The sequence below is a fragment of the Phyllostomus hastatus genome, unplaced genomic scaffold, assembly GCF_019186645.2.
Source record: "Phyllostomus hastatus isolate PE091 unplaced genomic scaffold, TTU_PhHast_1.1 phas_scaffold_501, whole genome shotgun sequence".
In the NCBI taxonomy this organism is placed as follows: domain Eukaryota; kingdom Metazoa; phylum Chordata; class Mammalia; order Chiroptera; family Phyllostomidae; genus Phyllostomus; species Phyllostomus hastatus.
In genome coordinates, this window is record NW_025334033.1 from 36,192,999 (window position 1) to 36,206,114 (window position 13,116).

Genomic DNA, 13,116 nt, shown 5'->3' on the forward strand with positions numbered 1-13,116 from the left:
TCTGAACGGAAGAAACAGGCCTGCTTTGGGCAATAGCGGAGAACAGGCGGTTTCAAAGAGTCTGTCTCTTCTGCCTCACAGAAGGCTACAAACTATGCCTGCCCAGTCCATTACAGCCGGGAGCTCAGATAAGTGCAAAGGACGAGCCCTCGGGGACAGCAGGAGCCCCAGAGCTCCCGTGGGCTGTGGAGCAGGAGCCACCCAGGCGCTCCCCTAGGGTTTTGAGAGCCCCGCCCACCGCGCCACCGGTAGCTGAGAGCGCCGAGCCTGCGATGGAAGCTGCTTCATCCACCAGCCGGTCTCCCTGTCTCTGGTGTGTGCGGGGAGATGCTGCCGATCTGTTTTTATCAAATACACAATTAAAAAGTCACACTATTAGGAAACTCGGGAGTATGAACATATGTGTTCCTCCCGAGACTCAGAGTTTCCAGAACCGTGCTGCGCGGCGGGGCCGTGGACTCCCCGGCGCACCAGAGGGAGGATCTGGGGGATAAAAAGCAACCTCGCCAACTTCCAGCTGAAAAGAGCAGCCACTGAGGTTTGGAGATCCTGGCACGCAGAGCCCCGCACTTCTCGGCCCCCCTTTTTGGAACACGCAATCCCGGGCTTGGAAAATGGCATTTTGCTGCGTGTTGGCAAGAAATCCTGCAGCTGAAACACTTCTCTCCAAATGCCGAGCATCTTTATTTATCCAAATCTCTCCACAGTGTTTGTTTAAAGGGAAGTGCTAGAGAGTAAACTAAATTTTACAATGAGCATATGGATGGCTATAATTGCTGAGGGTTTTTTTTTTTCATATTTGCTAACTGGCTATATATAAAATTGTGTTTCTCTTTTATAGATTTCACACTCTGAAGGCTGCTAATTTTTGCATGCATATGATTTTCACATGAATGGATGAAAATACTAAAATACTCTTCCCTCTGGATTGTCTAATTGCCCCTACCCTACTCAGAGCGTCCAGTGAGTGGGAGTGGGGAGACCCTTACGTTCTCCCTCTCGGTTTCCCTGAAGCCCAGTTGGCCCCGGTCCCCATGATCCGGCACAATCGTCCGTCGGACCCACTGGTGCCAGAACCCTGTCTGCTCCCCCGTGCTTTGTATGTTGATCCATTTTGCAAACCTTCTCTTTGAGAAGTTTAAATAACAAAATCAGCATCTGCCTCTGAATGAGCTGGTAGTGGGGAACCCAGATTGCAAAGAATATTTAAATGTACAGCTAACCAAGGAAAACAAATACTTTGGTTTAGCCATTGGTTTCAACTTCCTATCCCACCAAACCACCAACTCATTTGTAATCCCCGGCCCTGGGCCCTGAGCGCCCCCTGGTGGAGATGTGAAGGAGCAAAGACATGGCCTTAAGTTGGGGACAGGACCCTTTGCTCTCAGGTAGAAGAGCTAAGGCCCAAAGAAGAGAACAGCCTCCCAGGGTCACTTGTGGAGGCAGTGGCAGTATTGAGGCTTCCCAGACACTCAGAACATATCCCCACCATAGGATTTCAGTTCTTAGTTGTCAGGGTTTCTTTCTATTTCTTGTTCCATTTCTCATCACTCAGTAGACATGTACGAGGTGAGCAGAAGGCCATGCCGGGATATTATGGGAGATTCAGAGAACTACGAAAGCATTGTCGCCGTCTGCAAGGCACTTCCAAGCTAGTCAAGGACATTCAAGAGCTCTGTAGGCTAAGGGACCAGGGAGAAGCTGACAGTGAAGGCCCCGGCAGGACAGAGGAGGAAGCCCCCAGGGGCTGGGTCCCCCTCAAAGGAAGAGGGACTGGAGCCTGGGGAGACAGGGAGGGTCTGGATGGCAGAGGGGGCTTTGTGGTTAGAAGGCACACAGCACTGTCCTGGGCAGTGGGCACCCGCAGAGCAGACATCTCAGTCTGGAGCGGAGAGCTGACAGGGAGAGACCGCCCTGGGGTCAGACCCCTGCGGAGGTCAGGCCCTGCTCCGTGTCAGCTGGCTAGCCTGGGCAGCTCCCCCACCTCTCCGAGCCCCACTTGGGAAGTGGGCACTGGTAGAGTCTTGGACTCAGAAGAAGCATTTTCCATGCTACAGTTTCCGTTTGCTGCTCCCCGTAACGTAACAGAAATGTGCCAGGCTTGGTCTAGGCACAGGGAGCAGAGCCAAGTCCCGTTCTGATGAAGCAAACTTTCAACTGGGGGAAGCAACAAATAAACACATATGTCAGATGTTGTGACAGCTACGAAGTAAAATAAAGCAGAAGGAAGGGTTGCTGCCAGAAAAGATCTGTTCATACACAATGAACAGAAAGTCCTTTCTCAGGAGACAGTAGACCCAGAGACATCATGGCAGGAAGAGGGAGAGCCATGGAAACGTCCAGGGCCCAACCTTCTGGGCAGAGGGAATAGCCGTGCAAAGGCCCTGGGGCAGAAGAGGGCCTGGGGTGGACTGAAGGAGGGGAGAGCTGTACAAGGGCAGGAGCTACCAAGGAGCCAGACCATGTAGGGCCTTGCAGGCCATGGCAGGGGGTGGGTTGGCTTTGATGGGGAGGTGCTGGACGGTTCTGATGGTTCTGAGCGGGAGACTGACAGACTATGACTATAACCAGCTATTTTTAGTTACCAGCTTTCTTCCAGCCACCCATGTTCACAGTGGACTCTGTGAGCCTGACCTCAGAGGCTGGTTGAATCTGAGTGTAACCCACCCTCCGCACTTACCCTGACAGTCCCCCCAAGTCCTCCCAGGGAGGCACAGCGACCCTCACCCCAGGTGGCACTGTACAAACTTTCTCTTTGTTCTTAGAGTCTCTGTCACCAACGTAACCCTTTGTGCCCTGCAGAATTCCAGCTTCCTGTGACCGAACCCGACATCAACAACAGGCTGGAGTCCTTGTGCCTCAGTATGACCGAGCACGCCCTGGGAGGTGAGTGTCGTCCTCCTCGAGGTTACCGCCCGCCTTGGTGAACTGCTGGCCACGTGATGTCCACATGGGGGCCATAGCACGGGGCGATGGGAAGAGCACAAGGAGGGGGAGGCAAGAGACAGGGGGAGAGAGGTCTCGGGGCTATTGGAACGTCATCACGCCACACCACACCCAGCAGCCTGTATGCCCCGCTCCTCCTCCTTTTCTGGGAGGTGAGTCGGGGGGACCTGAAGACAGAGCCTGTCCCTCTTCCCCAGGGGCCACCCCCCATGCACACTGGAGCCTCACCACATTCGCAGTCCCAGCCAGATGCAGGGAGCTGGAAGAGTCCAGGATACAGGACGAGGCTTTGAGTGGGAACATCCCCCACAGCACTGGAGTCTTTCCTTCTCGGCACTAGCTTCCCCCAGTCTGGTCCAAGCATACCCCACTTGCTCTAAAAACAGAATTTGTGAAACAAGATTTCCTGCTTCTTTTTATATCTCCCTGTTCCAAATGGCTTCCACAAGGCCTGCGGGCCCGAGCAGTCTGAGGTGTCCTCTGCAGTGTGACGGGGACGCTCTAGTTGGATGTGCCTGTGGTGCACACCACAAGGCTGTGGCTCGGTGAAGAGCTCCTAGAAGCAGCTGGGTCATCCCACCGTCTGTTTGGCCTGAAACCCTGTGTTGTCACAACAGCCCCAGGAGGCCTTCCGTGCCCTCCTGGTACTAAATGGGTGCTGTTCTCTGGCCTGTACTCACAGCCAGCCCTGGAGATGTTTGGCAAGCAGAGGAGAGGTGTCCCCTCCTCCCTGCCAACATCCGGGGCGGCTCTGAGTCACGGAGATCCAGGGAAGCCTCCTGTGACCCTTCCCAATAGCCCTCTCAGTCTGGAATCGCTCACCCACCCCGGAGATGGGCCAGCAGCGCACCTGGAGCCGAAATGTGCACCGTCTGGCAGTGGTGGGGGGAGAGGCCGCCGTCGGCTACTGCTCCAGAGAGCGTTGTCCTTCTGACCAGGGATTTTTATATTTTTAGCCTCTGCAAACACAACCGTACCCTGAAACCAAATACGAGGCAGATAAAAGTGCTCTGCATGGGGCAGAACGGAGGCCTGTACGAGGCCGTCCGCAGCCTGGAGGAAGCCTCGGCTGGGGACCCGAGGGAGCTAGCCAGACACACACCCCTCAGGGCACAGCTCCTTCTGTGACCTCCCCGGGGTTCCAGGAACTCCATGTGCAGACACCCCTCTCGTCCTTAGCCATCCCGGGCCTGGGCACTTCACAGAGTCATGGGTCCCTCCTTGGTACCTCTGGGATGAGGTGCCACGTTTCCGACTAACTGAGGCGATGGGGTCAGCACACCCACAGCCCCTAAGGAGTAATGAGAAACACCCCAAAGGTCCATCAGCAATGACTGTGGGTGAACGGAATGTAGTAGAACCGCACGGCTCAGCCTTAGGAAGGACTGAAGTGCTGATACGTGCTGGATGAACCTGGCAAACTCCACGCGAAGTGCAAGGAGCCAGGCAACAGGAGACCACACAGTGGATGATTCCATTTGTGAATTTGTGAATGTCTAGAATAGGCAAAGCTACAGAGAGAGAGAGTGTGTGGACTCGTGGGGGTCAGGGGCTGGAGGGAGTGGGGAGTGGCTGCTAATGGTACCAGATTTCTTTCTGGGGGGGTGAGGAAAATATTCTGGAATTAGATGGCAGTGACGGTTTGCATGACTGTGAATGTACTGAAAACCACTGAACTGGCCACTTGGTAAAAGGGCGACATTTGTGGTACGTGAATTACATCTCAATTGCTTTCAAAAAGGGAAGGCCCCCTAGACCGAGAGCCAGCAGCAGGCCAAGCTCAGGCCCCACGCAGCCTGAGCGGCCTCCCCACCGACAGCGGCTGGCCCGGTGGGGAACTCTCCCCACCTCTGAGTCGGCAGGAACCGGCCTGATCCCCCGGGACTTGATATTTCTCAGATAATTGGCATGTTGGAAGTTCTTATCAAACTGCTAAGTACTAACATTATCATCATTAGTAGCAGGAATGCCAAATGCTCCTTATGAAAGGGTAGCTTTTCTTCAAAAGACTTCATTTTTTAGCCCATGCTTTTCTTTTTACAGGAAACCTTTCTGAACGGATGTGTTTTTGCTAATGTTTTCATCAGATTAATCTCCTAAGCCTTTTTATTGCTATGTTTTTTCCCTCGGTAATCCTCTGTTGGGAAGCCTGTGTGCAGTTTCCTGAGCAGAGAATGCAAATTGAGTTCAGGGTGGCCCTGTGGGGCACGGTGTGGTGGCGTTGTGCCCGCCCTCGATGACAGCACTCTCTGGTGGCCGACCCCCTCCAGGTGCCAGGGAAGATGACCTTGCTGGGGACAGAACGCCAGTGCATTAAGTCACTTTACAGGAAGATGAATGCCCCGGGAGAGGCAAGCGGACTGGAAGAGGTTCCTCTGCTTGTGTCTCAGGGAAGCGGAGGGGTGGCCCAGTTCCTGGGACCCCGGACCCGGGACGGCCATTCCAGTGAGGCTGGTCCTGGGGCCCCAGGCCTTGGGAGCCCGTCCTTCTGTGCTGTATCTCTGCTCTCTGCCCTCCTGGGGCCAGTCTTAAGCCCCTTTTCTCTTTGGGGCTCTCTTCCCATCTCTTCTTCCCCCTCCCCCAGGCCTCTCCAGCAGAACCCGTGAGAAACCCTGGGGGTGGCTTGGTTCTGCCATCTGGCTTTGGGAGGCTTTAAGGCTCAGTCTGGCCCCATGGGGCTCGTTCCTGACTGGTGGCCCCTGGCGTTCAGGAGGTGTCAGCGCCATCCCCGGGCACTGCTTTCTTCCTGGGGGGAGGGGGGACGGGGGTACGTGGGCAGGAATACTCCCGGATGTGAAAGCAAGGCTTCTCCAAACAGAATGGAGTCAGTAGTGAACTGTACCAGAAAGAGAACCTCCCAGTTCAACTCTGATGTTCTGGGGTTCGTGCTTCAGGTGACCCCCTTGCCATTCCTCCTCCCCTTTTCTCCTTACTCCCCCTCGGGTCCTACAGCCCCCCTTGTGTCTGCACGGAGACTTTGTGCCAGTGAGAAAACGACTCCAATTTCTCAAGATGCTGCTCTGTCTTTTATGTGAAATTTACCGTAATGACTGTAAAACCTGTGGTGGTTGCATGTGAATTGCAACCCCTGGAGGTGTGCCGTGCACACCTCGCACGACGGTAAACGGTGCGTCCGGGCTTCCTGTTTGGCCATTTCCCTGTGGATGAATACCGTCACCGTTGGAAGATTAGGTTTACCGTTGGGACTGTGAAAATGTGACCTGGTTGGGTTTGCCAAGGTTCTCAGGTTTCCGGCTCCCCACTTCCACAACTGCGAAGGGTCAGCAATGATGAGCGGGCCAGTGAGCCCTGGCGAGATTGTGCACTGCGCCTCTACAGATGAGGGAGTGACCGCTACATCCCGCCCTGCACGCACGCTTGTGTGTGCACATGTACACACACCTACTGCTCTCCCACGACCAGTCTCCACCGCAGAGCCACCAGGAGAGGTTGGGACCCGCGGCAGAGGGAGAGGGGGAGGTGATTGATTATAAGTTCACATCTGGGAGCCTCTAGGGTTGATGATCTGATACCACAGATGACCTTAAGGGGCATTTGCTTCCCTTCGTTAAAATTGCTCCAAAATTTGTATAGAACTTTACACACACACACACACACACACACACACACATGAATAATTGTCCCAACAGATAATTGGGAAATTGAAATACAAATAATGGGGAAATCGAAATAAGGTGGGTAAGGCATGTTGGTGGTGATATTACACTGAGGTTTTGCAGGATGTTACCATGGGGGAAACCCAGTACTCTTTCTTACAACTGCATATGAACCTGCAGTGATCACAATCAAAGTTTCCAATCAAGAAACCTTTCTCCTCCAAGTCCCTGCTGGCGAGAGGCATCCAGGCACCGCCCCCGAGGGGGTCTCTGTGCTCCCCCACTTCACTGGGGTCCCCCAGCTGTCCCTGCAGCACGCTGCCACTCCCCTCTCACACTGAGTTCTCTCCGAAGCACCTAGATGCTGCACCTGGTAGACCAGGCTTGTGACATCACAGCCTAGACTGGGACACGCTGGCTGATTTTGGAAATGAGCAGAACCGGGCAGGCGTCCTGCATCCCCCTGTGGCCTTCATGCAGTGGTCACTGAACACAGTTTTTGCTACCTCCTGTGACGGCTAATCCACGCCCTTCTCTCTGCTCGCTGACAGGCCCTTGTCGGCTCTAGCATGGGCCATTGTAGGGGCCTCTTAACTGATCCTCTTGCCATCAGCCTTGCCAGGAACACCCTCCTAAAATCAGATCTGGTAACTCCACTCCCTATAATCCGCTAATGACCGGCATCCAAGCTCCCATGCACAGTACACAAGACCCTTATGGTCTGAGTCTGGGCTCTGTCCTGTGTCCCAAGTGTGAGTCCCACTCATGGCCTCTCAGCTCCGGCGTACACACGCCCCACTTTCTCCATAGCCCGGCTCCGCTGATGCCCCACAACGTAGCCTCGGCACCCGTGGGTGGCCTCCACACTCTCCCGCCTGCACAGGCTCTTTCAGCTCCCGGTGCCCACCACTCTAACTATGGTGTGTCCGCCCCAATCAGATTTTTGAGACAGAGAACCTGGATCAGTTTGGGTCAGATGCGTCCCCCAGGTCTGCTCAGCGAGGCCCACCCCGTTTCCAGTCATTCAGCAGAGCTTCAGGGCGGGAGGGGGATGCTCCCGAAGACAGAGATGCGAGTTAGCCAGGTGCACCTGCATGGCTGCTGCAGCCCCTGCCCGACTGCCTGGCCTCCTCTCCTGCCGCTCCTCCCTCCCCCGTCCTTCACCCTCAACCTCCACCTGTCGGGGCCCCACCACGTGGTAACCAACATCACACCTGTCCACGAGCTGTGTGCGCACACTACACCTTTAGTTTTTCCTGCCTCCTCCTCCTCTACCGCACCATCTTCGAAAGTCACTTTCTATCCCTGGGAGACTGTCCCTGATTGCCACAGGTGACTTCAACACTCTCTCTTCCGTGTTCCCGCTGTGCCTGGCACATACTCCATTGTAGCAGCTGCCACTCATACATCATTGTATTCTGACTAGGGCGTGAGCACCTAGAGGGCGAGGACCAGTCCTTTACGTCTCGGCTCCCAGCTCATTATGGTTACTGGCAAAACAGCTGTTTCCCAGATGTGGCGTGGGTGGGTGTGTGAATGAATGAGCGCAGCCCTCAACTGTCCTCGGAGACTGGGAGGCCCAGCGTGCATAGTGTGGGGCGAGGGGGCAGGCACGGAACCGCTTTGCTCACCGGGGCCCATTGTGTACTTCCTCTCCAGACGGGGTGGACCGGACCTCCACAATCTAAAGCCGAGGATGGGAGTGACCGCGCTGGCCGTGAAATCGACTGCTGCGGGTCCAGTGTCAGCCGTCTTCAGGCTGCACAGAATCCTCCAAGATACTCTGCAGCCTTTTTCCCCCTGGTCCCTCGCCCATTTTGATTTTGTGAGAGCGTAGGTCATCCTTGTAAACGTATCAGTAGACCTGGGATTGGTTATTCTGTCATTTGTTTCTGTCATGGGATGGCGTGGCGTGTGGGGTGGGGAGGGGTCTCTAGGGAAAGATGGGACTGGGGTGGGGTGGAGGGTGGAGGCAATGCAAGTGGCTTCGGGATGGAAAGGGAGGGAAGAAGAGAGCCGCCGTGAAGGAGATAAGACACACAGGAGGGAGGCAGAGGTCCCGTCCGGAGAGCCTCTCGCAGCGCCTGCTGTCGCAGTCTGGACCTCGGAGGAAGACACAGACACGTGTGACCAAAGCAAGATGGTGGTTCGCTCCTCGTGCCCCCCCATTGGATTTCCCTGAGACCCCTGCTTAGAATTGAGCCACAGGACAGGGCTCCGTGGCAACGGGGGCAAGAAGGGAGAGATCCCCTCCAACAAAATTTCAGATAAACTTGGATTTGTGTATTGTTTACATAACTGTTTTAAAGGGTACATAATGTGTAAAGAATTTGGATAGAACCTCTCTTCATACTATGGTTTTTGTAAAGGGTTTGTTCATAGGGATTCATGTTTCCCCTCTATTTTTATACTAGCAGCAGGGTTGTCTTTTACGACGGCCGTCCAGCCCCGCTCCTCGGGCAGACGGCTGCAGGCACGTCGCCTGAGTTGTCCCGCTCTCACCAGCCGGTGGGGCAGCGTGTCGGTGGGTTTGAAGGTCGAGGATGTGGCTGGAAGGAGCAGAGCACTCAGAAGGGCGCCAGGAGGACGGCACCACATGACCCGTTCGGGTTTGCAGGTCACCCGGGGGCTCTGAAAGAATCCTGCAGGCCCTTTCTGTGCCGGATTTGCTTCCCACCCAGAGACCTCTCCCCACCCGCCGTGGGGTTTCATCCCCATCACGCTACACACACGCACAGGTGATTCAGGTTCCACTGGAGGAGAAGAGGCAAGGATGGACATTTTTTTCTTTGCGAGAGGCCTTAATACCCAGATAATGAGCTCAAAAGGCCGCTGATGGTGTGTTCCTCCCGGGACCCTGAGCCTCAGGACTCTGTCCTCTTTGCTGGTTCTCCACTGAGGAGGAGGAGGAGGAGGGGAGCAGGGCCCAGTCACAGAAATGGTCAGTCTGCAAGTAGCAGAGGGAGCTGAGGTGAAGTGTACGGCCATGGCCGACCCCACCATCCCAGGTGGGCAGCGAAAGGTGTGGGAAAGGCCAACTGCACGGTGGACACGACGCTTCTGTTCACACGGCATCCATCACCATCAGGGTTCGCTGTGTTGTTGGCTGACGAGCCCTCCACACAGAAGGGAGATAAAGCCACTCCTCACACAGTGAGAGATTAACACTATGCTACCACAAAGGAATAGCTCTGTGTCTTCAGGGCAAGAAAGACTCCACCTTGGAGATGGAGAGGAGGGTGGGTGTTAGAGAAATTGGGGGTTGTGCTGTGCACTAGGAAGTCGGGTTGTGGGGTTGCTGACGGAGATGCTCAGCGGAGGTGAGATCGGGGAGACAGTGTGAGGCCTGTTTATTAAATGGGTGAATCTGGTGCCTTTTTTTTTCCTTTTTTTTAAGTGAAGTCAGGGTCAAAATAAAAAATCACACCATGAAAATCACTGCACTTGCTTATGGTTTTGTTTTGGTTTTTTTAAAGACAGTTAAGGAAGTAAATACAGATTTAAAAGGCCTTAATGAAATCCAAACAGCTTCTTATAACCTTCAAGATTAAAAATGTGCACCCAACACGGCCTTGAGTGGCCTTGGATGTTGTAAGGAGGCTTCTGAGATCCCTTTAAGGTCTAAAACGGTGAGGGAGTGTTAACCGTAGAGAGTCCTTAGCCAGCAAAAGAAGGCTTGAACCTACAAAATCATCCATTACATTAAAAAAAAAAAAAGAGCTCTCCTTGGGTGGCTACATTCTAAAAATGCAAATCCACGTGCAGAAAGAGGCAGCATTTCTTTAGTTGATTTTTTTTTTTAACCAAGTGCCATTAACTAACATTCGTCCTCCACGTCCCTTTTCTAAGGGACCTTTTTCTTACTTACCTTTTCTAAGTAAGCTTAGTGTTACCGGGGGAATGTGTTGGGATGGACGACCACACATAAGGCAGGAACGAACAGGCCAAAAATGTTGAAGGCCAAAGGTAAGACCAGAGGGTTCGTGGAAGTGGTTTGCGGATGCTCAGAAAGATAAAGAGGAGACAAACAGTGGTACACATCTCGTGGAGAAACTCGGAAGCATTCAGATCTGCTGCAAAACCCAAATATCCATACAGACTGCAGTTGTTCAGAAAAAAGACTGTGCACACAATCACATTAGCATGAGCCCTTTAAAAGGAAGACCTTAAAATATTTGCAAATCTGAATTTCTATTTATTCCTTCACTAAATATAGAAACAATGGTTATCCGATTACTAGAGATATTATTTTGGATATGTTACTTATTAACTTGCTATGGCTGGTAACCATGATAAAGTCTGTTATTAATAACAACATAATTCATTTTTTTAAGAAAAGAAAAGCTTATTTTTCATTGACTGTGTATAGATTTATCTACTTAGTTGTGTTTTGCTCTTAGTGTTTTAATTTTTTTTTAAGTTGGGTGTTTTGATCAATTTTAGGAGCCTGTCCCCACCTTCTTTTGAGTCCTGTGTTGACTGCAGGTATACAGCTCAATTTAAAAACCCTAAAACAAAGTAATTTTATTTATAAAAAAATCAAACGGTTGCATGCGTAAGGCTGTGAGGTCGGATATTTAGTAATAATGCAGCAGTGCCTTTTTTTGTATTTACCCATGGGCCCCCCCATGCAACTGTTTTATATTAATTGTAAACATTAAAAGTATCAGAGTAAAATCTATTTCACTATACATTTCTCCCTTCGTTCTGATTTAAGCAGTGTGTACTCAGCATCTCCACGCTGTCCCAGGGACAGCGACATTCTATGATACTGTTACCATGTATGATGTTTTATTGGTGCTTTTTATTCATAGTGGTTTCTTACCAGAAACAGTAGGAAGATACACATGAACTGTGTACAAGAAATGAAACATTGCTGCTGATATATTTTTTTCCACATGCTTTTTGACTTTCACTTTTAAACTGAGGGCCAGCAAGCAAAACAGACATTGCTGGGTCGGCCTGCGGAAGGCAGCTGTTCGCACCGAGCTCTCAGCTCCTGGGCGCTGATGGGCCCATTTTGGTCTTGAGGGTTGGAGCGACAGCTGGGCCCCCACCTCCCATTCATTTGAAGAGACACTGAGGGAAACAAGGTTTTCTTTTGAGGTGTCATTGGTTGCCTTTTACAGAATGGGAGCCTTCTCCGGGTCGTTTGTTCTTCTGCACCTCTTGTAGCTACTGTCGGGGCAAGGTTTGCAGGTGTGCACTCCCAGCTAGGAGCAGGACCTCACCCAGAGCCTGGGCTGAGCTGGGCTGAATGCAGAGGCATGCAACTCGAAGGGCAGTGAGGGGAGGAACAGCAGGCCCGGGTTTCGCTGGCCCTTCTGGAGAGGTCTGCGGCAGGCTGCTCTGGCGTGGATGCCGACAGCAGCCTGGCCGAGGCGCGTGGGTGTGCCTGTTACAAGGAGGACCCGCAGAAGGATCATTTGCACATGGGGCTGTGATAACACTAATGTTGATTTTTTTTTACAAGTCATCTGAGATGTTTGCAAAGTGAGTTTTATTTTTTTGTAATTCCTTTATCTTTACTTAAAGGTGAATGTTTATTCCTCTGGGAGGAATAGGAAGAAAACAGGAATGTTAATAGTGTCAAACGGAAGACTTCCTCCCTTATTAATATATAACCCTCATGTATTTATGCCTAATGTAAGCTGACTTTTGAAAAGCTTTCTTCTGTTGCATGCCCCGCGCAGGAGTCCCTATTGTACATGCATGCCTTTCGTCCTGTTTTCCTGTATAAAGTTAGTGAACAAAGAACTATTTTTGCCTAGTTCATGTTGCCAAGCAATGCATATTTTTTAAATTTGTCATATATGGAAATAGCATGTTTGTTACATGTAAAAGCTTTACTGATATACAGATATACTAATGTTTGAAGATGCTGTTCTTTGCAAGTGTACAGTTTTCAAATGTTGTTACCAGTGAAACACCCTTGTGGTTTAAACTTGCTACAATGTATTTATTACTCATTTCCTCCCATGTAACTAAGAATCATGGCTATATTTCATATCAACGTTATATTGAAAGTGAAGGGAAATGATTAATACAAGGTTTTGTAACACTGGTGTGTGTGTGTCTTTTTTTTTCTTTTTGTCAATGTGATCGATTTGAAAACAAGAACTGAATCTTAGAAATAAGCCAGTGACGAGGAATGAGCATGGCATCTTCGTATACGGTTCCCACCTGACCATTCTACGCAAACTATGTCTTCAACTATGAGCTGCCTTTTTTTTAACAAGTTAGGGAGAGAGGTATAAAAACTTACACAGTTTCATCTGTGCCCAGAGTAGGCACGTGTCTGAATGCACACGCTAACTCTGCGTAGGATATTGTTCGTAACTAGCTTTCCACCCTCATGCCTTTGAAATCTCATTTCACCCTTAACCATGGCATAATGACATAGCAACACCCTCGGAACCTTGGGGTTTGAAGTACAATACACATAGTGTGAACCTCATTTTAAAACTTCTGATCCCGGTATGATGTATACGAAATGCACTAACACAAATTCTGAGTCATGTCAGTTCAGTGTGTGGCTAGAGAGGCTAACCAG

The 13,116-nt window shown here is 51.5% G+C and overlaps 1 protein-coding gene across 3 annotated transcripts in view; it reads left to right on the top strand.

Moving 5' to 3' along the window:
• Positions 1 to 12,624, top strand: part of SAMD4A (sterile alpha motif domain containing 4A) — a 200,673-nt gene extending 188,049 nt beyond the window's left edge. For all 3 annotated transcript variants that reach the window (XM_045822366.1, XM_045822365.1, XM_045822367.1), the window contains 2 exons: positions 2,803 to 2,886; positions 8,223 to 12,624. In XM_045822366.1, the coding sequence (XP_045678322.1) occupies positions 2,803 to 2,886; positions 8,223 to 8,251 (113 nt within the window). In that variant the 3' untranslated portion in view covers positions 8,252 to 12,624. The remainder of the gene's footprint in view (positions 1 to 2,802; positions 2,887 to 8,222) is intronic.
• The last annotated feature ends 492 nt before the right edge of the window (positions 12,625 to 13,116 follow it).